General features: G+C 40.7%; 1 protein-coding gene across 3 annotated transcripts in view; it reads right to left on the reverse strand.

The window, feature by feature from the left end:
* Positions 1-3,386: 3,386 nt before the first annotated feature.
* The window catches only part of LOC136975649 (dihydropyrimidinase-like), a 29,737-nt gene continuing 6,002 nt past the window's right edge, over positions 3,387-27,121 (reverse strand). For all 3 annotated transcript variants that reach the window (XM_067270739.1, XM_067270741.1, XM_067270740.1), the window contains exons 6-15: positions 23,112-23,254; positions 22,946-23,014; positions 22,424-22,544; positions 19,569-19,725; positions 18,214-18,355; positions 16,611-16,694; positions 7,783-7,962; positions 7,629-7,715; positions 3,950-4,145; positions 3,387-3,882 (exon numbers count right to left, since the gene is read on the reverse strand). In XM_067270739.1, the coding sequence (XP_067126840.1) occupies positions 3,797-3,882; positions 3,950-4,145; positions 7,629-7,715; positions 7,783-7,962; positions 16,611-16,694; positions 18,214-18,355; positions 19,569-19,725; positions 22,424-22,544; positions 22,946-23,014; positions 23,112-23,254 (1,265 nt within the window). In that variant the 3' untranslated portion in view covers positions 3,387-3,796. The remainder of the gene's footprint in view (positions 3,883-3,949; positions 4,146-7,628; positions 7,716-7,782; positions 7,963-16,610; positions 16,695-18,213; positions 18,356-19,568; positions 19,726-22,423; positions 22,545-22,945; positions 23,015-23,111; positions 23,255-27,121) is intronic.

The following is a 27,121-nucleotide window of genomic DNA, read 5'->3' on the forward strand; positions in this document are numbered from 1 at the left end:
GCACAGTCAGGAAATTCGTCAAGAAGTCGAACACTTAACCTTACACAAGCAAAATAAATCATTTACAGACTAAGGCCGTGAACTGAGGTATGAAAAGTAAAAAATGCTGCTGTTAAAAGAGATCTCAAAGAAATTGAAAAAACAGACATTGCTGGAATCTGAACAATGAGACCAGAAGACGAATGCTTATAGAACACAGATCGCGAGTGACGGCAATGACTTCGCGCCAACTGAAAAAGTCACTGATTTTACACGGGAATCGGAATAGCCGATTTTCGGGGGTCGATTTCCCCTGCCCCAAATACCTGAAGTAATTCTGAATATCTCGTTCGAATAATACTCGTTTTCTTGGGTAGTGTGCAAAATTTTACATTTTCTTTAAAGAGATTGCCGAAATATAAGCAATTGAAAAGTGCTATAAAAGCTGTATTTTCTCCTTGTCTTCATCCAGCAAGTCAGACGCTCCTATAGGAAAATTGACGAGTCTAGAAGACATATTTTAAACTTAAGCCTTTCTCCATATCAGTCAGATGCCGGTCAAATTTTCCCGTGGATAGGTGAAATTCGCGAGGTACCCCATAGAGCTATTTCAGTTTTATGGCTTTATTTTATACTCGTAAGGAGAAAAATGGAAAGGAATGATTTTCATTCAAAATGCCACCTAGAATAACAAAAGTTCAAATTTATGCCAATTAAAATTTTTATAACGATTTTACTATATTTTTAAAAAAATCTACAATTATACGTGGCGCCATCTCTTACCAGATTTTGTTATAAAAACTTACTAATTTTTAATTAAAAATATGTAGACTTAATTTTGAAAGTAGAAATGAGTTTTATAAAACACTGTAAATACTAACTAGTAAAACCTTCATTAAGTCTGGTCCTTAACAAGATATGACATGTGACTATTTTTCCATCCCCTTGACCTTCCACAACCAAAATTTAATAGTGCCCTTATATACAAGCCACCGTGCCAAATTTCGTTTCTTTACATTCACCCCGTCCTGAGATATTAAGCGAAATAGACGCCAACACACTCATAAGGGAGACCAGAAAGAAATCAATTATATAATCACCATCGTTAATTATAACGTTATTCCAACAATCTACTAAGTTCAGAATTCCTTTTTTTAAAAAAACTTTTTAAAAATTATTAAAATTTTAAAGGTTAAAACCTAAATAGCTAACCATTGTTTTTTCCATCTGTATCCGATTTGATCAGAGACAACAATAATACTAAAGTTTTCAAACGTTAGTCTTTATTTTTACTATGCATCTCCCGTACAGTTTTGTCTTTTTGACACCTCTCTTCACAAAGCTTTCTTGCAAAAAAAACAAAAAAAAAAAAAAAACAGTCGATGGGACGGGAGATTCGGACGGTGGCGCGTCCTATCGCAACCGGAATAGGACTTAACGGAAACTTCAATTCTTATCGGAATTTGCAGTTTGTTAAGAAATCGTCTCTATCCTCGAAATTAAGCCTTTTTTTTAAAAAAAAAAAGAAATGGTAACTTTACTTTTTAATAAAATCTCGTAACGGATGGCGCTGCGCGCAGTTTTATTTTAAATACAGTAGAGCGTCGATAAGTGGAACCAATTGGGGACTGGGGTCCTTCCAGTTAATCATTTGTTCCAGTTTCCGACTTTGTACGAAAAAATACATTAACCTGTCCGATGTTCAAATTTTTCTCCGTTGCGTATCGCTTCCTGTTGAATTTTTCTCTGTTGCGTGTCGCTTCGTGTTGAATTTTCGTCGATTTTAAGCCTAACGAAAATTTTTATAATAATCATCGAGGCTATTGTATCGTTAAAAATTATTTCTGCATTTTGTACAAACAAAATAAATATATTAAAGAATATAAAAAACATGAAAATTATACTTTAGAAGTAAATTTAGTATCAAAAACATTCGATTCAGCACGACACAGTCCGACTGAAAATCGTTCCACTTTCCGACCATTCCACTTACCGACGTTCCACTTATCGACGATCTACTGTAATTACTAGCCGAAATAAATTGTTTAAAAACACGCCATAGATTTACATTTTGTCCGGGGAAATTTTTCGACACGGGACCGAGCCCAGAACAAAATAACTTTTGGCCCATGGAGTTCGACATAAGAGCCTGGCAAACTTTTAAGGCGAAGCCGGGAAAGTTAGACAACCGGCCGTTGGATTTTTTAAAACTTTTCGGGTTCGGGATTTTTGAACACCCGGAGGGTGGAATTTGACACGATTCCAAAACTTTACCGTTATTTATACGTGTGACGTTCTATAAAAAGTTGTAGGAATCAAACGAAAATTCTGTTTACTTTTGGCTAAGCCTAAAGTCGTTTCCTTCGAAAAGGCGATTCCGTCTCCCGACGAAATCGTATCCACTTCCTTCGGGAAGGCCACGCCCAGCTCCATCCACTAGTAACCCCGTTTATCGCCATCCACTGCGAGCAAATATCTTCGTAAAACCTCCGGTCAGACGAAGACGACCGAAAATATCGTACATTACTCCGAGTCTTACCTTTCCACGGATGGCGAAGCGATAACGCTCAGAGATTTAACCCTAACATCGCGAACTGTTTTCCACCCGGATGACTAGTTCTGTAGAATAAATTTTCGGGTGGAAAGTCGTTGAAAAGTATGGTAACTCGTCCCTGGCGCAGACAGTAAGCGACGAACGAAAAGGTTAGGATAATCTAACGCTGGACAATTCGTCCTTAAATGGTTTTTAAATAAACGGTTTAGTTTGTTACCGCATCGAGCGATTCGTTCTCACCGTTTGCTTCTCCACCCTCTCGGTCTCCGGCCATTCTTAAACGCTAGAAGACTGGAGTAATAGGCCTAATCTACTCGGTATCGCAACTTCCCGGTATAATCCTTTACGCTGGCAGTTGAACTTGAACAAAACACGTAACGACCGGGGAGAGTCAGCGAGGCCGACACCGACCGATCGCTTTTTGTTGCTCGTTCCATAGTCGGCAACTCCTCGTCTCCAGGTGCGCGCATCCGCCAAAACAACCCAGGGGACGTAACACGACCCGGCCCACGACGTCCACTACCCTTTCACCGCTTTCCCCGGTCTCCACCAGACGGTACACATTCCGCGAAAACCCACTCCCACGCCGAAATTCCGATTTGTGGTCCAGAGGAGGAGTGAGGCCCTCCGGCGTAGAAAAAAGGCCGCGGACCTCCTCTGGCGTGAAGCCCGACAGCTTTTCCCAACCGATTCCACCTATCGGGGTGGAAAACGCCACTCGGCGGCGTCTGGGTGTCCTCTTCCACCCTCGCTTGATAGCCCGCTACCGTTTTCCGGGAAAGAGGTTTTGCTCCTTTCTCCCTACCGACAATTAAAAAGAATTTCGCCGGGGAGGGGGAAAGAAAGTCCAGGCCATGGATTACGGCAAATTTTATTGTTAATACGCATTACACACAGCGCTGAGCGTAGGCGTCGAGTGGTAAACATTGGCATCCGTCTATCGACGAAACAAAGGGGAAGAACGGACATAGAAAAAGGAAGAGTGTGGTTTCGGATCGACGCCGGGACGCCGATCGTCCACTTCCGGCGCGCGTGGGCGTATAAACGTTCCGTAGACACAAACGTACGTTATATATATATAAACGTTGGTACAAAGCACGGCGTTTATCAAAAGGGCGAGTGAGAAGTGCCAGTGGCGGTCGGAGTCTCCGTCCGAATAAATAGGGGGGCGGTCCCGCCCGGGACGACCGGAACGCGCCCTCCCACCCCGTATCCCGTATCCGATGGGAGGGACGAGACTTCGGGAGCCGCCTGGGAAAAAGTTCACCACAGTCCGGTAGAATGTCCTCCGGGAGGATTGTTGACCTTGATCCCGGCTCTGGGACTCTTGTTGTCGTCGATCTGCGCACCTGAAAAACCGAGAAGGACGTTAGAAAGGCCGGCGCGGGGGGAGGTCGGGAGAGGGGAAACACTCACCAGACAGACTGAAGGTGGAGTCCTGAAGGTTTCTTCCTCCGCTTCGAGTGGGCGGGCGAGAGTGAAACTCGCTCGACGGTTGGGCGTAGACCAGGTTCTCTCTGACCGGATAGTGGGCCTTCTCCACCATGTAGGTGACGTTCTCGTCCACGGGGCCCGAATAGGCGTCTCGGTCAACTTTCAACGGCTTCCTGGCCTGAAATCGTTCCGCATTCCATTAAAAGTTTTAATTTACGCCCGAAACCGGATGGACAGGGCGAAATCGGGAAGGAAATGAGCCGTTGGGCAAGTGGCCGGGACCGCTTCCAATAGAACATACCGAGTCACTCGCTCCGAAATACCGAGCAGATGGATGGTCTTTCGACTTACAGACTACCGACAAAGAACGGCAACTTAGGTGGGACGATGGGACTACTGGTCGCACCACTTACGTATTTTTCCCAGACATTATCGGAAGAAAGAACACGAAATTCTTCCACACTTCCCACGAAATGACTCGGCTGCTCACAGGCTTGGGAACTTTGCATCCTACCTTCTCCGTTCCTGGAGACGGGTTAGGGTCTCCGCCACTGTCTCGTGCAAGAAGGAAACATTCCTACCCACGTGATATTTGTGTGTGTGTGAAACTCGAGACGGCACGGCAACACTTGTGCAAACTGTCATAAACTGTGGGCTTCGTTGGCCCTGCAAGACGGAGGACTTCTTCGGGGAAAAGATCGCCGGCCACTTTCGCCAAAGCCATAGGTTTTACATCAAACGGGAGAAGCATCTCCAACAGTTAGACTGAACGGCCAATAATGTACGCGAAATAGCATTGTATTCTTCCCTTTATTATGCCTTATTGTCACCCCGTAATTGGGGGTATATTTGTACAGTACGTATATTGGTATGCTAAGTGTCGTACACCAAACGGGAATGCATCTCCGACTGTTAGACCGCGTGGCTGGTAAAGTACACGCAATAACGTTGTAATTTTCCCTTTTATTACACTTTACACTATCGTGTATACGAAGGAATATTCATACGTATGTAATCTTAAGTGTTTACATTAGAGTGGGGAAAGATCTCCAACAGCTAGAGTGAATTGCTAGGAATGACGCGCAATTACATTGTAACGTTCGTATCAATTGCGTTTTGTGATGTCCGTGTAATTGTTTGTATAATGATATGTATATTTTTATCTTACGTTATTGTATCAATTATTATACAATAAATGGTACCCGCAGACGCCCACGAGTTTCCTCCTTTCCTATATCCCATTTTCCCTTCTTCCTCTTAATACCTTACTCTTTTTCTTAGCCCCTCTACTTTCCTTTTTATAGGTTACACCGAAAGGTAAAGCCATGTAAACTTTGTCTCGGCGTTGGCGTTCGGCAAGTGTAAAGAAGGGGAAAGAATTACCTACACGCCATCAATGCCGTAAGATATCGGGCTAGATAAAGACTAAAATATTATTTTAATTATGAAATAATTTGTTACTAGAGTGAGGCGTTAGGCGCCATCACTTATTAACATTAATAATTATAATTTAATTAAATAATTTTAAATGATTTAGAAATATTGGAAGAAAAAATCGGCCTGGAGCGGGACACGAACCCACAACTCCTGCTTACTGCGCAGACGCGTTACCAGTTACGCTACAAGGACACTCAGTCCGATCACCCTTTCCAACATATACATAAGCTTACGTTAGCCTTCATCTAGCCCGATATCTTACGGCATTGATGGCGTGTAGGTACAGGATTTGATCCCGGGATCCCGACCACTTTTTAGTCCCAAAATTTTCGGGATTAAGTTTTCCTGATCCCGAGATTTTCGGGATTGACATCATTTTTAAAAAGTTGCAAAATAGACTGCATGAAGCAAAAGTTTTGGAGTTTAGGCCTTATTCGTATCCATTTATCTTTGAAGGCGGAGACGTGTTGATGTTTTAAAAGAGCGCCTTTCTGAATTCGATATTTCACTGGACAGCGAAATCGTGGCAATCCTAACCGATGGTCCAAATGTCATGCTCAAAGTCGGAAAACTTGTCAATGCAGAGCACCAACTTTGTTTTGCTCATGACATTCATTTAGCCGTTTGCGATTTACTTTATTTAAAAAAAGTATATCCTGTATACCAGATGCTTCAGAAAATGAGTCCACTGAGCTCCACGATGCAGACTCAGGTGATGATGATGAAGATCTTGAATCAGGATTAGCCCTTGAAGAAAGAGAAAATTGCCCGGATTTGACGAATGACCAGAACATCAAAAGTGTAATAAAAAAAAGTTCGCAAAGTAGTTCTTATTTTCAAAAGAGCGTCGTTGAAGAATGATACCATTCTTCAAAAATATGTTAAGATAGAGCATGGCAAAGAGCTAAGTTTACTGCTTGACTGCAAAATCAGATGGAACAGCCCCTACACTATGCTCGAGCGTTTTGCTTTTTTGAAAGTTAGCGTCAGAAAGGCGCTTATAGATATGAATAATCCAGTGCAATTGGAAGAGTCCGATTAAACAACTCATCGATGAAATCATTAAAGTCTTGGCTCCAGTAAAATTAACTGTAGAAGCACTCTGTCGCACTGATGCGAATTTATGCACAGCTAATGCATTTTCAAGTCCGAGCAAGGTTCTGATAAAAAAACAAGATTGTTTTCATTAATTGAGAGATTAAATGGATTTTTACCATTTAATCTCTCAATTAACGAAACAATCAATGATGAAGAGGAAAAATGAAATATGTAAGTCGAGCCTACAAATACAGAAAAAAGTGATTTGACGCTCAAAGAAAAGCTTCAGTTGGAAATAGAAAACAGCATGAAAATGATGTCTCTTGAAGCATTAAATGAAAATGATTTTTCCAAAATTGTTAAGAAAGAAATGAACCTGTATGAGTCTTCAAATTCTAATTGGAGCTATAACCTAGAGCGGGCTTATGAGTATTTACTAACGATTCCTCCAACTTCCATCGAACCTGAACGCGCTTTCTCAGCAGCTGTACATATGTGCAACAAATTGAGAAGCAGATTTGGTGTTGAGACACTGAATGCGTTGTTATTTCTCAAATCATACTTTCGCAATTCAAATTAGAATGTTCCTATTAGATTAGTTTTTTTATATTTAAGAAAAATGTGACTGATTAATATTATTTTTAAATACTTTTTGCTAAAAAAGTTACTTTAGTACCTACTTACTAGGTTGTTACATGAAAGTCGTCTATTTAGTCGATATTAAGAGAGATTTTTGTTAATTTTCAACGGTTATTTGCATAGTTTGTTACATAAAGGTTTTTTCAATTTACGTAACTTTAAAGAAATCTCACTGATGCTTGAAAAAGAATAACTTTAACATGAAGACTGAGTGATTTTAACTCTGGTTAGTCTGACTCTAAGTCTGATTAGTTAGAGTGATTAGATTACCTAGGTGTATACCGTAAAATACGTTGATTTTTGTCTAAATTTTAATTTGTTGATTAAAGAGCTGATTTCTGTAAGATTTTCTTATTTTTTATTAACCCTCAATACCGAAATAATTCCGGGATCGAATAAGTATAATCCCGAAATCCCGGGATTAGAAATAAGGGCCGGGATCGAATTCCCTACGTGTAGGTTAGAATGTTGGCCGAAAAATGGCCCTGATTCTAGGAGCCTACCTGTCGGGTATTAATGTTATTGTTTATTTATACGAAATAATTACCTTTTCTCTGTCGTTGATGCGGCCGAAGACGAAAGGGGAGTAAGGAGGCATGGGGACGAATCTTCCCATTCCTTGGCACACGTGCAGCTAGAACGAGAAGTGAGCGGTTAAGAGAGGACGGAGGGAGAGGCGAGGGTGGCGGAAGACTTCTTACCTCGCCCTCTTCCAGGACGATTCTGCCCTGAGTCACCACGTATTCCGGTACTCCGTGACACGTCATGCCCTCGAAGACGTTGAAATCCGTGTTCTGGCGGTGAGTCTTGGCCGAGACGGTGCGGGTGGCCTCGGGATCCCACACCACCAGGTCGGCGTCCGAGCCCACTTGGATGCGACCCTGTTGGTTAAGCACAACGGATTATACACTTTATTCTAATAAATATCCGTATCTTTCTCTACGACGTGCTAAAATATACTCGTAAGTTTCGTGCCGTCGATAAATTTTCAAAATAACTTTTCTACCGTACGAAAATAATAGCTTTGAACGTTTAACAAACGTCCGTTTGCACTTTTCGCATGCCATTGGCCGAAAAATGGCCCGGATTCTAAGAGCCTACCGTCGTATAATAGACGTCGCCCGCTTTCGAAAAATCGACGGTAAAACCGTACCGCCATATTTAAAATTCGACGTTTCGATTTTAAATTTAATAAAGTAAGTCGGCCAAAATATTTTAAAATGCCACTTAAGGTAAAAGACGTGGCCCGACCAACTTTCTTATAGCTAATATCGATATTTCCGTAAATGAAGTAGAAACTTCCATTATACCTTTCGTCGGAAGATAGGAAGAACATGACCAAATATTTCGTCGGTAGTATAAGTTAATTTCGTAAAATAAAGACTTGTATTTTATAGACGTGGATAAATTAAATTTGTATAATCCAGATCGCAGACGACGGTGGTTCCCAACCCAGTTCGCGGAAAGATACAAAATTTAACATATTTGTTGGGAGGCCTAAATAATGTTGTCCCCGTGTTCATAAGGCTTATCAGATCTCACCGTAAAAAGAAAATTTCCCAACACTTAAAAGCCAAAAAATTATACAATGAATTGAAATCGTGGCCTGAAGTGCGTTAACAAGAAAACTCTTATATTCGGGTAATACTTTGTCTCCATCTTGTCTTTTCTCACTTTATCCGAAGTATAAAAAAACGTCACACCGGTAGGCCTACTTCTAGTATATATTTATGTTGTTTTATATTTTAACCAAGTTTTTTCGTTTATATCATTAAATTCTTAACTTTCGTGTTAAATTTGTTTACAATACGGTAATTGTAGTTTTCATTTTTTAAACTGGCGTTTTAAAATATTATTATTTAATATTTACATTTAGTTATGGTTTTTTATACCTTAAATTTTATGGGCTGTCGATTTTATTTTAACTTTGTTGGTTTTATCAGCTTTATTCGATCCCCTTTTAAATAATTTTATAACGAAATTAATAATATAAAATTAAAAATAGCCCCGGGTAATCCCCTTTTTAAAATATATTTCCATTTTTATATGTTTTATTAAACCCGGTATAGACGAGAAGCAAGTTAATAATTCTACATTATTTATGGACAAATATTTTAAAAATTTGTATTTTCCTTTTGACTTTGTCCGGAACGTCTGCGGCCGAAGAGGGGTCCAAAGAATGCATTCTGCATAATGACTATTTAAAGAATTTAATTTGTCCGTGTGTAAAATACGTTCCCGTATGATAAATATTTATTTTATCAACTTATGTGATTTAAGAAACACGGCGATTAAGGAACAATAAGCTTGGAATAAATATAACCAAAATTTCATCCGAATTAGACAAAATTAGCTGGAATCAGCGTGGTATTTCCATGCCGATATACATAAAAGATTATTAATAATAGCGACGGTAACAACATACAAATAAATAATACGAGGCGTTACCGAGTAGCGCTATCTGTGGAAAAACAAAAGACAACGCATGAAGCCACAAACAAACGTACAGACTATGGTTATTATAGCCTATTAACGATTTTTATTTCGGAACGAGATACTTGAAAAATTTGACGGATTCAAACGTTTAGAGTGGCAAGAAACTTCACAGTCACACTACGACAAAGAGAATAAAGGCTGACTAAGAGCTAAGCGGGATCTCCGGTTAGCGCGATTCGAGGGCCTGAATCGCAATAAAATCGCCCAGGAGTACTCGGGCGACGTATATTATGGCGCCGCGAGTGAGTGGCAGCTGACCCGAAATTCCACGGGTGCGCGACGTCATCTTTTCATCCGTCGGCCCTACTACGTATGGCGTGCGGTATAACATTTCTGCAAAAATTCTATAGGACGAAACCACAATCGTAATAAGACAGAAAAATTCTGCGTCAAGTTTCCAGTTTCGATTATTGAAAACGAGTAATCTAACTTGGGAACAACGTAATAATTAACAGAAATAAAAACCCGTCTAAACAAACGAGTATTCCAACAGAAGAAAAAAAACTCGTAGTCGTCTGTTCTCCAATATAAACTCTACACCCGAACATTGGAAAAAAAATTAAGCACTTACCCTGGAAAGTTTTAAGAACTAGAAAAGACGCTAAAATTAAACGGCTAATTTATAAGGGGAAAACATTTAACTACCGGCACACGATTGGTAATACACTACGGATCTACGAAAGAACTTTTACCCCGTTGCCGGTAGCAGTATGGACCGACCTTACGTCAGCAGCGCCGCTAGCTGACGTAAGCTGTTTGAGCGCCCGTGTGCAATACCGATTATGCCGCCTCTGTTTAACTACGACTACCTAACTACCTACGCTGAGTTTGCCAGCAATACCAATTTGCCGCCCCCTGGACGTGCCGCCCACGTGCGGTGCACGCCTTGCACGCCCGCTTACGGCGAGCCTGCCTTGCGTAACGAGTTCTAACATACGTCATACTTTTTCTTAGAAGACTCTACTCCTTTGCAAATTCACAACCTAATACAGTAAAACCTAATTATTTCGAAACTCTGGAAAACAAAACACACCATTTGGAATTATCCGAACTTTTTTGTGATTCTCGAATAAGATTATGACTTTATCTTATACGATTTCACAAGTTCGATACTACCAGTTCTTACTTCGGGCGCATCGGTTAATAGCGGTGGCGCTACTACTACAAAAGTGCTCCGCCATTTGTAGGCATTTAGGAACGACAGTGAGAGAAAGAAAGATGGCGGCGCCCATACTATCGACAGTATGGTCACGGGAGAATCTACAATTTTATAATACGCGTTTTTAGAAACAAAAGAAGGATCCCGATGGTAAAATTTAACCAAAAAATGGATTATCTTGACGACGCAGCATTCAAAGTAGCCAGGAAAAAATTAGAATGCCAAAATTAGTGTCTTCTGGAATTTTTTTCTAATGGTAATTAGAAAAAATGTGAAAGAGCAAGTTAGTGCACCGCGTGCACTAACTCGCTCTTTCACGGCTTGTAAATTTTTATTGGTAAAAACCGCATAATGGACCCGAAACGAAACTGTCTGTGCCACGGACAACGCCCGTGTTGCTTTCCACCGTAAACTGCTTCTACAAACGGCCGTTTTTGTCGTCAGAGGGCGCGCTCTCCGGCCGGAATATAAAATCGCGTTGCGCAGGAATTTTTAAACGGATGCCGCTGGCACCGAGTGAAGCACCCTCGTAATTTCAGCTTTTTTGAAAACAGCGTCAGACGACGCGTAATAACGTAATTAATGAAAACGTAAGTTTTCATTAATTACGCGTCGTCTGACGCTGTTACAATTATATTCGAAGACAGACGTACGAAAAAAGCTTACATAAGAATTTCGTCTAGAGCAGCGGTCTGCAACCTTTCTAATACTAAACGCACAATCACTACCGTGAATTTTTTTAAACGATACAAAATCTGTAAAATAATGATCGTAAAAGTTCAATTTTACTATATTAATATGAAACTCGCTTGTTTAATTATATCAAATTAATGTAAGCCTAAAGTTCATTGCTGCTTGTTTGAAATAAGTTTATGCGCTTTTCTGCGAAGGATGACAATCGCACTCACAATATTGTTTATTGCTCATTATTGATAACAGTCGCTTCGTATTTGGTTTTAGATTCGAAAAATAAAACCCCAATGAGTGAAGAAAGCAACTAAGCATTTTGCATTTCTTTCGTGATAGTTCGCGTAACCTTCAGTTGATCAATGTACAAATTTCTCCACGGACCACCCAAATTTTCTCGCGGACCACGGGTCGCCAACTGCTGCTCTACAGCAGTATTCCGCAACCGGTGTGCCGTCACAAGGTGAAGGTGTGACATGAACTTTTACCTATTCTGTTAATTTCAAGTTTTATTTATATATTTTTATCATAGTTGTGTTTCTTATGCTTGTATTTCATTCTCTGTGGCAGCACTGATGAAACAAGACGATGCTTGTTTATTCTTTATTACAAGCCATGCATTTTTATGTATTCTAAGAAATTATATGTAAAATAAATTTGCTCACAGGTGTTGATGTCTGTTTAATAATAATAATAATAGGTTAGTGGCATTACGTAATTCTATTAATAGTACCATATCATACGATTTTGAGGGAAATAACATTTTGGTGTGCCGTGTTGAGTCATCGGTGTGCCACAAGTAGAAAAAGGTTGCGGAACACTGCTCTAGAGGACCAATAGCTAGTTCTATGGACAATTCGCCGTCCGGAGTTCGAGATTACGAAAATCGCGTGATCCCATGAAAACCAGCACTATTAATGAATATAACTATAAGTACGCATTCTATCTCAAATACGCGGGCCAATTTAATGCAATATAATTATATAATTATTCAAATAATAGATTTTTGCCATAAATGTCCAAATTAATTAAATAGCAAACAGATTTCTTCCATAAAAATAAAAACGTAAAAAAAAATTCCGTCTTCGTACCATGTCCCAGCCACCCGGAACCCAGGTCCGATGTGTAATCGCTAAAATCGAAAACTAAACTGCCACTCGGAGGTGAAAACTTTCCTCATGAACGCGTAGTATGCTGGAAGATTTCCAATTAAACCATATTCTTGAGGGTCGCCCGACCAGGTAATGACTTCGAAATTCGTTGTACTGTACGTATTTCGAATTATCCCAACTAAAATATATGCAAAATCCTATTCTCTCGGCCGGAACTACTTTGTATCGTTAGTTACGGCCACGCCACATTAGAGCCATCTGCCCAGGAAAGTCTTTAAGGGTAGCTGGCCCCTATTTAGTCCTTAGAGACGGGGAGAAAACCCGAAAAAATCCACCTGGCCTGTCCGTCCACCTAAGGACTAGTGTTGGGGGGAACGGAACCGCTCGGCCACCAATGGGCCCGTCGGAGAGTAGACTTCATTTCGAATTATATGACGTCGAAATAACCAGGTTTTACTGTAATGAGCTTACAGAACATAAATTTCTTGGGATACTATAGATTACCACCTATGGAATTTCGGGACTTTGAGTATATATCTGAACCGAGGGGACCAAGACGAGTTCAACGATACCCTACTTTTGGACTGGAGACGAAAAATAAGAAAGTTATCATACTTTTTTAATGCTTTCATGCAGTTGTCACCGTAGTTGCTAGTGCTGCCTTCTCGCAGTAAAGCCTGCAAACAAATTTTAAAAAAGCACTCTGAAAGGCAAGAAATTTCACGAACAGTCGAACGCCACTTCCTTTTTTTTTGTTCAAGAACTACCGTGAATCAATAACTAGTGACGTTGAACAATCGGCGGCCTGCCGGCGGCTCCCCTTTCGGGGGGAGTCAGTCGGGAGCACGAACAGTCGAACAACAGTTCCTTTTTTCCTTTTGTTCAAGCATCGCGACTCCCGATCACGATAGTGCTCGTAGTACTAGCCGACCGCGAGCGATAGCGAGACTGAGGGGCCGCAGCCCCCGAGATCGACGAGTGCGAGGGTGTGCGAAAAGAACTTAACTCGAACAGCATACGATCAGTGTGCTCATGGATCAACATCTACCTCTGTTGAAGGTATATATGGCCGACTTGCCGGACTGCCTGTTAAACACGCGATAGGCTTAGCGGAGAAAACGACGCGACTCCCGATCATCGCGCGATCGCCGAAAAAAGTGTGATAACTTTCTTATTTTTTGCCTCCGGCCCAAAAGTAGGGTACCGTTGAACTCGTCTCCGTCCTCTGAGTTCAAATATATACTCAAAGTCCCGAAATTCCATAGGTGGTAATCTATAGTACACCAATTTTTTTGAATAGAGAAATAAAATATATAGCTGATATCTGATAAATATAGCGTATGAAAGTGGCACCTTTCCTCCAGAAATCAATAGTAATCTACTACTACCGTTATATAAAGACAAAGGATCTAAATTTGATTTTTTTAACTCTCTCCGCCCTGTGGGCACTAAGAGGGCCTCTTTTAGCCAGCCCGTTATGGGTTCGACCAGGCCTGCAATGGGGCGCCGGGTGGTGAGGGACGGGTCCCGACATATCCGACCACCCCGGACTTTTCGACCCCGGATCCCCCGAGTGGTAAGCTGCCACCTGGACCGATCGGCAATCCGTTAGTCTACTGATATTTGTTGGGTCAGTTGTTTTTGCACGTGTGAAAACCTAACGATCAGATGTCCGATCGAGTTACATTTACGGGTGGGCGCGAGATTCGGGGACGTCTTTTGTTCGGGTCGGTCGAATGGGCGGGACGTGACCGGAGTCCGGTCCAGACCGTTATAACCGACCGACTTGTAGTACTTGGTGAGATATTAAACGAGAATTTCGAGATTAGAGATCTTTTTACACCTGAATATCCTAACAACAATCATCGTTCAATAATTATTTCTATACCAACAAAAATTTTCATTTCCGTAAACTAACACGAAATTATTCACTCTCGTCAATACACTTAAAATGAGGTTTCTCCGCGGTGGACGCTTTAATGCGCTTCTAGCAGTTAATTACGTGGCAATTGGACAAATCTATTACGGCAATCTCCGTTTTTGTGGGTCCTTGGCCAGCATTTGACGGTCTCTGTTGGAAACAAAATTGCAAAGTGTGGGTTGGAGAGGACCTCTTTTATTATAGGATAAAAGTATTAAACAATTATATCCAAACGAATAAAGCAGACTATCGATAGCGACAAAAGAAAATTTTTGTTTTCGCAATAGAAACAAAGTACGGTACTTGATGCGGACCACCTTTAGATTCAAAGAACTGAAAAAAAACAAGATTAAGTGATATAAAGTACTTAGGAATATTTATAGACGACGAACTTGGTGGGAATTGTGGGAGTAGTAATATCACCTTATCACTAGTCAAATTTACCGGGATAAAAAACGTACAGTGTATTCTAACCATCACTCGGGTAAAATAATTACATCACAGATGCGAGGAAGCAAAAATAAAGTACCGCATCCGACTACGCTATTAATAAACATCGAGTGATCGAAAATAATTTTATCGGAACTTTCCGTAATTTACAATTTACAGATTCGGTATCCGAATACTGCCAAATTAATAAGATTGATAAAATGCGAAATTTACATACAAAGCAAGTTTATTGGAAAGCTACAAATATTCAATTGATATTTGTGCATATTCAATTGATCATTCAATATATAAAGCAAAGGTAACAGCTACCCGGGGAAAGAATAAAAAACATTAGCGTTTTCTCTCTCCCGGCCGTTAAACACGGGCAACATTCCGAACGATAACACAACTGAATTCAAAACGCATTAATTTACAAAAACCTTCAAAAAGAATATCCAGAATTTGTTATTGCGTCCTTCCTTCTTTCTTTAAATTTGTTCGAGACACGGGAAAAAGGACAAACGGCCAGAGACTTTATTTAATAAACAAAATAACGGCGGTCTTCGTCCGGGGAAAATTTTCGGGAGGCGATAGGAGAACGGACAAACGACGTTATCCGTGGTTTAAAAGGCGCCGAGCGACTAAGATGTTGTGCCCTACTTATATTTTTGTTTTTTCTGTGTAGCACTGAAGAGGGGTTGGAAATGTAAACCAACCCGAAATGCATATGTAATCCAATTTTTTTTAAAAAAATAAAGATATTTCTAACCGTAATGCTGTGAGAAAGTCTACCGAACATAATTTTGGATTAAAGAGACGTTCACATACAAGTAGAGTACATCTCCTTATTGAATGTGCCACCCTCGGATATAAACTCGCAGTGAACACTAATAAATCCCTTGAAAATCAAAGACCTCCAACATGACCTTTCTCTTACTCCTGTCCCGCTTGATTTTCATAAACTGCAGTGAGGTGGGCGACTTCTATACCGTAAACTGTCGTTTGGTCGAGATAGTACAAGAAACACCAGGTTTCGTCACCCATAATGTTGACAAGAAATTCCAGATTCTTATCGTCCAGTTCGACGGGGTCTGCACACAACGTATCGCCAGTCTCCCGTCAGCATTCGTGTTTGCCTACGCACGGTGCATATTCAATTGATCATTCAAGATAAAATGACAACTTCCAACCGAAATTCCTGGCGTCTTGGCCATCTGCTCAATTAACTGCTGGCTGTTCGACACGTACAACAGACACTTTCTCTTTAGAGATTGATTTCAACGGAGGACCACTTGGCAAATCATCGACGATACTTTCCCGTCTCTGACGAAAACGTTTATGCCAGTCATAAACTTGAGAGCGCGTCGTGGCAGATTCACCGTAGGCGTTCCGAAGCATCTTCGAGGTTTCGGAGGGTTTTCCCCAATAACACAGAAAATTTCATATTTGCACGTTGTTCTTCCACAGACATTTTCTCTAGACGACGTCTCACTAACACGACCTTCGGTAAATAGTAGCCTACGGACTTATTTGAACACGTTTATTTACTCCTGACACGTTTATCTAAGACTCATTACATGTCCTCTTTTTCATTACCTTTAATTGACTAATTCAGCATAATTCCGGGAACCTTTTGAAACTACCTGGTATAACGGTTCTTATTTTCCGCTTTATGAAAAATGCACGCGATAATAATTATATTTAATTTATAAAAATGCCACTTACTTTGCGAGGATAAATATTAAATATCTTGGCGGCGTTGGTGCTGGTGACGGCCACGAACTGACAGGGAGTTAACTTGCCGGTAACCTAGGCATTAAAAGACAGAGTAGGTTAGAACTTATTTATCCCCGAAGGAAGCCGACGCCACTTCCTCTTCCGTTAAATAGTATAAAATTTCATTCCGATTAAAAGAAAAGCCTTTGACTCGACCCGACTACTTGAATGATACCGCGTTGCCAAAGAAACCCTGGAATAAGACTACCGTGTCCGACAGAGACGGCCATTCCTCGCTAATCGACACTAGTTAATTTCGACTTTTTCGAAATTCCCGTTTCGAAAAAAGTTCGGTCCCACCCCTCACCGCCACGCAACTCTCCCCCACGGAGACTCGACCCATTAAAACGGGTTAAATTTCCGATGGGAGAACCACCGCACTGCACTCCGTCCCTCAATAGCGGGGGTTACAGTACTTTATTCCAATTCAGACTACGGTGAAGGTCATCTTTCCAACGTTTTGTTACCGACCGAAAACAATAGCGAGGTTGCGGTCCAAGTTTTCATCTCAAACGTGAACGTCAAATGTCCAGCGCCGCCATTTGGCAATTCTGGAAGGTCGATAACGGCGTTCACTATGTCTAGCATGGCGAGTAAAAGTTTGGCCTAAACTTCATCTTTTTTGTGTGTTTGGAGTTAAAATTATGACGTATTTTTTAAAATGACGATTTTTAAGCATTTATAAATAATATTGTAAAGAAACAGATTATTTTAATCCAGAAATTATTTGGTTAATGTTACCTATGGTAGCGAACATGGCAGCTCGTCTGTGAAATAGTGGGGACGCACGTTCTAACCTAACCTATTCTAATAATTTGGTTGGCAATAATTATGGTAATTTATTAGAATAGAATAGGTTAGGTTAGGTTAGAACGTGCGTCCCCACTGTTTCAGAGACGAGCCGCCATGTTCGCTACCATAGGTAACATTAACCAATTATTTAATTATTCAAATTTTTGCAAGTGATGTGAAGTGCCTGCAGAATTTACATATATTTGTGTTCATAATAGCTTATCATAATTCTGTAGAAGTAGGTTTGTTCTTTCGCAGCATCCACCATCAACAGTGTAATACATTTGTAAATTTTCTAAAAATAATTTCCCGAGCTGCTTTCTGATTTACATAAGCCACTACTTCCTTCAACAAAAGTATGAGGTAGGCCTATCGTCCTATCGTATGGTAGGAGACACGACGCTAATTAAAAATAATTATTTAGTGTTATTAAACATCCTATAAATACTTTAAAATAGTTTAAGTTGTTTATTTACCTTCGCTGGAAACATTCGTCGTTGTTCAACGTTTCCGCCATTTTTCAATATCCCACGAGTCAGTGCGCGACGGGAACGTGTGGCACAACGTGTTTTACTTGGAGTTCAAACGTCAAACGTGTACTTCTGCTTGCTGTACAAGTTTAACGTTTGAACTTCGGCCGCAACCTTTCTAATAAGTAGTGGGGTCGAGCGCACGTAACGGGACGACCAATATGATGAACCCGTCACCAAAATGAAGTTTTCCGGAGGAAGAAGAAAAGCGAAAAGAAAATAGTACTTACCACTCCTCTTTCCCAAATCACCGACATCCTGTCTTCCACTCCGTTGACTCCGTGCGGTATTTTGGTAAAGTCGTCGGCTCCCAGGGCCTTTTGAGCGTTGTTGAAAGTAGCGTTGGCGCTGGCGGTCACCGTCAGATCGCCACTGCAAACGAGACAAAAGAATCTCAGCCGAAACACAAATGATTCCGTCCTCCGTCTTTTTTATTCACTAAATTAATTTCTTAATTAATAACAAAACGAAACGATAATAATCGTAATAATAGAATTATGAACGGAGGCGTGCCACACCCAGCCGTTTAACGCTGGAAACCCAGAAATTCTTTCCCTTCGTCTTGCCCATAACAATCCGGCAACAGATGGCGTAACTTTCCCAACCGTTACCGGATTTTATTTAAAAAATAACACTTATATAATCGAAATAAATAAAATTGCGTGCGGCGCCATCCGTTATCGCATTTTCTTATAAAAGCTTTTTATTCTGTATTTTCAAATATCGTAAAATGGCAAAAGGATTAATTTTGACAGTAAGGACCGATTTTACGGGAAAACTGTGAATGCTAATAACGAATAAAATCCCGATAAAGTCCGACCCCTCTCTACACACTACTCCGTTTTCCCACCCCCTACCTTTAACCACCGAAATTTAATAGCATCCGTGTCCCTTATACGTCGGTTATCGTGCAAATTTCCATTCTTAATCTTTACTCCATCCCGAAATAGTAAGCGAAATAGATGCCGACGCGCATACTCGTCCGCGGAATTTTTCTGCCTTTTTACTTTTCCGGCCACCGGCCATTACGCGTACGTAACGACAAAAAGTATCGGATTTGAGTGACCCTGAGAATTGTTTGTAAATCTCTACGTTTCAAAACTCAAAAAAGTCAAAAAAACGGTACCTAGTCGCGGGCCGAAAAGCAAAAGCCATAAAGGATTTAAGTGGCCGAAGAAACGTATCGGGTTCGGGCCAATTCCAACGACCGAAAAAGTAAACGTCCCAGATGTTTTAAGGGACAAAACACTTATCAGTCGAATGCAAATGCCCGGACGACGACCGACGTTTTTTCCACAAAAGACACGGGAGTTATTAGGCTTGGAAATCGCGTTTACACACACACACACACACACACACACACACACACACACACTCGCAGACATACGTACAGAAAAATCCCCGAATTTGGTGACATTTCTCGACCTTTCCGGGTCCTCGGAATCCGGAAAACCGGTGAGTGGCCGACAAGAAACTACATGGACGACGCGGAATACCACGCGGGACGTTCCTCCCGTCTCTCGGTGGCAGAGGGGACGCTTAGGCAGGCGTCCTGGAGGTAAGAAAACGAAAGGAGTAAAATTACCTGCTCAGGTAGTCCATGAGGCGAGAAGACAGACGAGGATCGGGTCTGAGGGGAGGACAAGTAACGTGAGCGGCGGCGTGTTGCCAACACATGTTGAAGTAGTGAGTGCCGTCGGTGCCCAGGGAAGCGGCCGTGGTTTCTCCGAACAGGATGCAACCTACCAATAATAAAATACGGTGATGATCGATTCCGATAAAGGTAAAAAGAATGGCTGGCGGAAAGGGGGAATCGGCGTCGGGGTCCTCGGGCCGTCCCGCACTGGCGGCCCAAAGGCCCGACTTTACCGGGCGGAACCCGTCAAACGACGAAGGTGTCCGAAGCCCTCGGCGTAAAATGCCAGGTAAAAAACCTCGGTGACAATTATTTTGTAACGGCGCGACCTATCGGCCTGGTCGTTGCGGCGGCATGCTGCCATCCGGCGTCGAAAGTAAACGCAAACGAAGGGAAAAGGTACGGTAGCCGGGTCGATGGTAAGTAATACGAAAATCAAGGGGAAAACTTGGCCGCGACAGCTAGAGACAGAACAGAGCCCAAGTGCGTAAAAGCCGGTTTCTCGCAATTGTGGCAGGACGTGGCCCGACCTACGAGTCCACCCACTTGCCATGGGCCGACGGTATTAGCGTGGAAAGTCGACGCCCCGCTGCGGCCATCAGAAATTATTAGACTAGTCGAGTCTCGGTCCCGTCCGGAATGATGGGGTTTGCCTCTTCGTGGCCTACGGAAGAACGTTTGGCCCGTACTTTTAAGTGCAAACGCATAAATTTTCGTCGCCGTATTTGTCCTACAGCCCGAAAATATTATTCTGAATCTTATTAAAGTAGAAAGGAAATTTTCCTGTTCCTCCGTTACCCGATTTATTTATAACCCCTCGAAGATTATCGTTATTACTAGGAAAATTTCCGAAAGTCCGCCTAAGGAAGATCGCCTGGGCCAAATATTCCACCGCACGGTGGCTCTTAAGAGCAATTTATGCTGGAGAACCGAGACGGCCAACGCAGCAAAATTTCGTTTCCGCTGCCGGCGGCGGTGAGCGACATGCTCAATTGCCACGCAGCCAGATATTTTCGGCTTTGGTGATCAAAAATTTTATGAAAAGTAGCCGACTCAAAAAATTCTTTTTCGGTAAATAACCAGAGATTTGACGATAAAATAGAAAAAAACACCGTCCGTACTTTTCCCGCAATAACTTTAATGGCGGAACAAACGTTTTTGGCAATTTACGGGTCTAAAGCCGACCTATAAACCCATCCGAAAATAACGACGGGCGGGCTCATAATACGTGCTATAAACCGCAAAATGCACATACGAACTGTAATTTACCGATAGGTCGAGAACAGCGGTTTCATATGCAAAGTAGATTGCAACGAATTATGCAACCAACGGTCTTGCTGGACGGTGTATAAAAGTTCATTTTCCTGCGTAATATTCTCAAGTTGTTAATTTGCAACTATTTCAACGCATTTACGAAATTATAATTATTTAATTCGAAGGCTGATCGAAAGATTTCTTTATTAAACCAGTAGCACGGAAGCAAGCAAAAAACAATAAAAATAGGTACGGAATGCAGAACAGAAAGTAGACTGGAGAAACAAATTACAATATTAAAAACGAATATTAAATTTATTATCGAAAATACCATATAAGAAAAAGTTAAATGACTTCCTACTCTGTTAAAAGAAAAACAAAAACCCAACCCACGAAGGGTATCGACCAATCCAAAATGCATATATTACTTTAATAAACAAATCTCTTAGTCAAAGTACAAATTAAATAATGTGGTTTGATAAATTCTTCGGAATAGCAGAAAAAATATTAATTTTCCTGTTATTATCTAAAGATAAACGTGTTTAGACTACCCTAATAAGTATTAAAACTTTATCACGAAAAAGGATATTTAAAAAAATTACTTCTACACTTTCGAGTTTTACTTAGAAGTAGATAGATTTTTGTGTATCTTTATAATAAATAATTTATTTAAAAAATCAAGTTTGTTTTATTTGGGTCTATACTTATACGACACGACCAAACACCGTTTTTAAAGTGCATTTTTATTCAGATATATTTATATATAAATACGTAGCCCAGTCGAATCTATGCGGCCCAAAAAGTATCCCATGTGACGAACGATATTTTTTACGCAAAACTACAGTAAAAACAGGTAGCCAAATCTGGCAACTGTGACCGGTTGTAATTCGCAGTTTTTCCAATAGATGGCGTTTTAAAAAAATTATAGTCGCCAATATTCACGGCCGTCCAATAACTATTGCACCCTACACCCGTTACCCCAGGGGAAAATTTTTAACTAAGCCCGGCGTTTTTTCACGACTCTTCGCGCTCTCGGCGTGCGGTGTAAAGCGCAATTTACACTGGACGCAAAAGCGAAAAGAGCGAACTGAGCAAACCGGGCCAGCCAAGCGAATTTCGTTCACCCTGCAAGCGGTGGTAAGTGTGGCGGCATTTTTAGTTTCGCATTTTTACGAATAGATGGCGTTTTAAAAAATTCGATATATAGTGCAGTTACCACGTTAATGTTTTTTTTGTTTACTGTGTTGTGTAGGTTTATCGAAATTAAATTATATGCCAGTATTATTTTAATATTAATCGTTTTTTTTCTGCTGCCAGTCCAGAACTCTAGTTCAGATGAAAAGATTTTCATTGGCTGATGCTTGCCAACGCGCAAACGCCCATTGGCCGACATGAAAATTTTTAGCGATTACCTAAAATAGATTACCTATTTTAGCGTTTCGTCGTTGGCTCTCTTCGTTTTGGTACGCATCGCGTCCTTGGCATCCGTAAATCGCGCTTAAATCACGCTTCATTCTCGCGCGGAATAAAATGCGGAAAAGGGCACTCACCTTCCTTCCTTTTGCCGGAAATGACGTCGGCGGCGCTCTTGCCGGTGACGTTCAGCACGTACAGTGGGCAGTTGGTCTGATTGGCCAGAGTGGCGGCTCGGTAAGTGGCTTCCGCTTCCACCTGAAAATTACCTCCGTTTTTAAATCTCAAAGCTCTCCATCGCCGGCCCGTCACCCACCTCGGCCGACCGACGGGGTTTCTCCACTAAACTACGGTGGCCTCCGAAGAAATAGAAGTGGGGAGGAAAATCCCACCCAGACAGATCCGGAGGCGCGCACGTTGTCCGGCCGGACGGATCGCCGACGCTCGGTCGAATTAGACGCGACGACGCGAAATGATGACTAATTTGGAAATGTAAACGTCGTCCGGGAACAGATTCTACTCGAATAGCGCGCGCGTCATCCCTAAAGGCCGCCATCCCGAGTTTACGGATGGGGACCTGGACAGACCGAACCTGAAATGCGGCAGAATCCGGAATGTTTCCGACCCGGGGCGGAAACGGAAGGAGGAGGAGGACTCACCTCTTCGGGTCTGGAGTAGACGTATCCTTCGGGTCCGGTGATGCCCATGCTCAGAATTTTCTGTTCCAGCTGAAAAACCAATCTGTCGTTACTTTTTCCGAAAAACCTTTTTGGTCGGGAATGGAGCCGAAGGTGCTTTACCAGCTCCCGTTCCGCGCCCACTCACCTGGTGAATGATGTCTCCGTTTTCGGCGTGAACCTGAGGCAGGGCTCCCAGATTCTTGCAGGCCTTGAAGAATTTCAGCAGTTCCTCGTCGGTCAGCATCAGAAGGTCCTTGTAAGCCATGAAGGCCACGAACGAGTTGATACCTAAACGGCCGTATAGTCATTGGCAACGGTTAACTTTTACTTCGGACCGGAGTACTTTACGAAAACCTACCGCGCTGCCCGGAGAATTTCCCTTTCCGGAGGGAATTTTTCGGTGGGGAAGAGGTTTGGAAGGAAACAATAGTCGCGAGACGATACGCGACGTGGGTTTCGAGAATTTGTCGAATAACGGCAGTAGTGTGGTTTCCGGCCGGCAAAGGCTTGTCGGCTTTATTTTGTATTATATGCGATCCGATTATCTATCCGTTTATCGGTCGAGTTATTTCACGGCGATCGATAGAAAGCCGGGTGAACAGACGACGTTTCCGCTTCGCACACTACCCGCAGGGGCGGATCTACATAGGGACTAATAGGGCTTAAGCCCTAGGCCCCCAAGTGTCGAGGGCCCACAAAATTATCATATAAATTTTTAATACTTTTTCATTAACAATTAGCACTTATAGTCATTCAACACCATTTCATAAATAAATATACAGTTTAACCCGATTATAACGTCATCGGATATAACGACACCCCCAATATAACGTCAAATTTTTATCGTTCCCACGATTTTACTATACTAGATAATGTTAAAACACCCACATGTAACGACATAAAACCTTGTTTTAACGTCATATTTGAAGCACTCCCAAATTTTATTTAACAAAAAAAAATACTACGTGTTCAGTCCTAGGGTCAGAGTTCACTTTCCTAGAACGACTGTGGGTGGTGCTCTTTCCACCTGACTTCGGTGGGGTGAAATTTTCCACTTTTAAACGACGTGACGATCGGTTACTACGTGCTCATTTTTAAATTACTTTATGCTAAATTGTTAAATATTCTATTATTTTTAATATAACATATTATATCAAATAGTTTATAAAGAAATAATTGATTAATTAAAGATAATAAATTATCTTTAATTGGCATACATTAATTTAACCTTTTGTTGCGTTTTGATTCAACATTATTTTCAAAACCGGAAGTTCTGCCATTATTGAAACTTAAGACAAATAGAAATTTCTTATAAAACGTAATTTTTGAAGTTTTTAATTACATCGATGTAAATAAAGTTTATTTAAACATGTAGTTTGCATTTTTATACATATATAATAAATTATTACTATCATAATTTCGTAATGGTAATACAGTATTCTGTATACTGTATCTATTATGATAGTAATAATTGATTATCGTATGTATAAAAATGCAAACTACATGTTTAAATAAACTTTATTTACATCGATGTAATTAAAAACTTCAAAAATTACGTTTTATAAGAAATTTCTATTTGTCTTAAGTTTCAATAATGGCGGAACTTCCGGTTTTGAAAATAATGTTGAATCAAAACGCAACAAAAGGTTAAATTAATGTATGCCAATTAAAAATAATTCAATTATTTCTTTATAAACTATTTGATATAATATGTTATATTAAAAATAATAGAATATTTAACAATTTAGCATAAAGTAATTTAAAAATGAGCACGTAGTAACCGATCGTCACGTCGTTTAAAAGTGGAAAATTTCACCCCACCGAAGTCAGGTGGAAAGAGCACCACCCACAGTCGTTCTAGGAAAGTGAACTCTGACCCTAGGACTGAACACGTAGTATTTTTTTTTTTTTTTTTTTTTTTTTGTTAAATAAAATTTCGGAGTGCTTCAAATATGACGTTAAAACAAGGTTTTATGTCGTTACAAGTGGGTTTTTTAAGAAATAATTTTACGGTAAAACTTACGATGTAAAATTAGAATGGAGTTTATAATAGATTCTTAAACACACTTGGTACGTTTTATCGAACTGAAATTATGACCCCGTAGATAACGACACTCGGTTATAACGTCAAAAAACTGCCGGTCTCATGGATAACGTTGTAAACGGGTTAAACTGTATTTCAACTTTGATTTTGATGTTATTAAAAATGAATTTTAAACTCCAATTTAAAGATTCTTAATCTAACAAAAAACGGGGACCTATTGGATTTCAATAAGCCCTAGGTCCCGAAAAACCTAGATCCGCTCCTGGGCTAGAACGCATCGAAACTGGGCGGAAAACCTTGCTTCGGCAGTAGCGTATCGAAGTTTTCGATTGGCCCACTCAATCCCCAGATTTAAACCCGATTGAAAATCTGTGGTACTAATTTAAATGTCTCTTAAATGATTTTCTTAACTCGGCTAGTTTATTAGTGAACTACGGGAAAGAGCTGAGGTAGTAGTTGGGAAAAAGTAAGTTAAGAAGCTGTCTAAAATTAATTGACAGCACGCCTCAAAGAATTAATGAGGTACGGAAGACTAAAGGTGGCTACACACTATAAACTGAAGATTTGATTATTATTTCCCCCTCCCTATAAAAATAAGAAACTAAATTATTGTTCACACGCTAAACAGTGGCTTTTCTGCATAATTTCGGCATTTGTTAATATTTCTAAAATATTTTGGAGTTTTTGAGAAGCTGCAAAATGTTGTAACTTAATTTGTTATAAATTTTTATGCCTAACAACAGAAATGTTTATTAAATCAATAAACTAAATATTGTATGCGAATATTTTTTCGAGTCACTATGAATATAACGCTAACGAATTTCCGTCATAGCATTTTTACACATTATATAACCAAAAGAATGTTTAAGTTTTTATTGTCCGTTCTTTGGAATTAAGCACGAATTTGTTACGGAGAACTTATGATACAGGAACAATTTGTTCCATGGAAAAAATTCCTGTATGATAGCAAATTTGTGCCTATTCCAAAGAACGTACGAGAACAAGCAATCTAGTACTAATTTAATTTTTTATTTTTAAAATTAAAATACCTGACAAATAATCTGGTTACTCGTTCATATCAAGTAAAATATTCGTATTAAATATTAGCGAGGTTGAGGCCGAAGTTTTAAACGCGAAAACGTGTACGTCGGACGTTCAGCGCCGCTTTCCTGTAAGCCTAGAAGTTTGACAATTTCGTTTGTAATGTCGAGCATGATTCCACTGACTTTCCAAACACAACATTGTCAAACTTCTAGGCTTACAGGAAAGCGGCGCTGAACGTCCGACGTACACGTTTCCGCGTTTAAAACTTCGGCCACAACCTCGCTATTCGTATTAGTGTTATACGTTTTACTTATTTATTCTTGTTATATATTTGTTAAAAAAGTGTTTTTATGTTTTAAAAGAAATAATCGAGCGTCCCATTTAATTTATAATTTTAATGCGTAAATTTTCGAAGCGAAAATTAATGGCGGTTTAGTTTTAATTAATGGTTACTACTTTTAACGTACAGTACTACGCGTGATCGGCTATCTCGGCCGACCGACGCGCCCCTAGCAAGGGCTATTAGAACTACAATAAAATCGACCTACTTTGTCGGATCGAACGACCTTGTGTAATAATCCCGTTGCCGGTAATAGGTCGTATGGGGAAAAGGATGTCGACGTGGGGTAATAACGACACCTCCGTTTACCTTAATTGTCCATATCGCGCGTAATATAAGGAAAAACGAAGACGGCGGATGTACGGAAGGTTGCAGACGCGCGCGAAAATAAATCGGAAGCGGTTTCGGCTTAACCGGACCGAATTAGATGCAAAATTGCTACTCCCACGTTTCATTTTTATTTTCTTATTGTTCCAATGGTAAGTGTTGGTCCGTCGTGATCTAGGGAAAACACGTTTGTCTTATGTCGTTTCTTAAATCGCGATATATTTTATCAAACTTCCCCCTTTAGTAGCCGCCGGTCTACTAACGATATCGCCTTTGTTTTCCTTTCTTACCAAGCCGCACGAAAAGCGAAATACACGCCAACTGAACAAAATCCATTTTCGTACCGAAAACTAGAAATTGGAAAAGTCTCGGGTATTTGCTCGGTGGCAATTGCAATTTG

This window comes from Centruroides vittatus, unplaced genomic scaffold, assembly GCF_030686945.1.
Source record: "Centruroides vittatus isolate TY-2023 unplaced genomic scaffold, ASM3068694v2 contig_377, whole genome shotgun sequence".
Lineage (NCBI taxonomy): Eukaryota > Metazoa > Arthropoda > Arachnida > Scorpiones > Buthidae > Centruroides > Centruroides vittatus.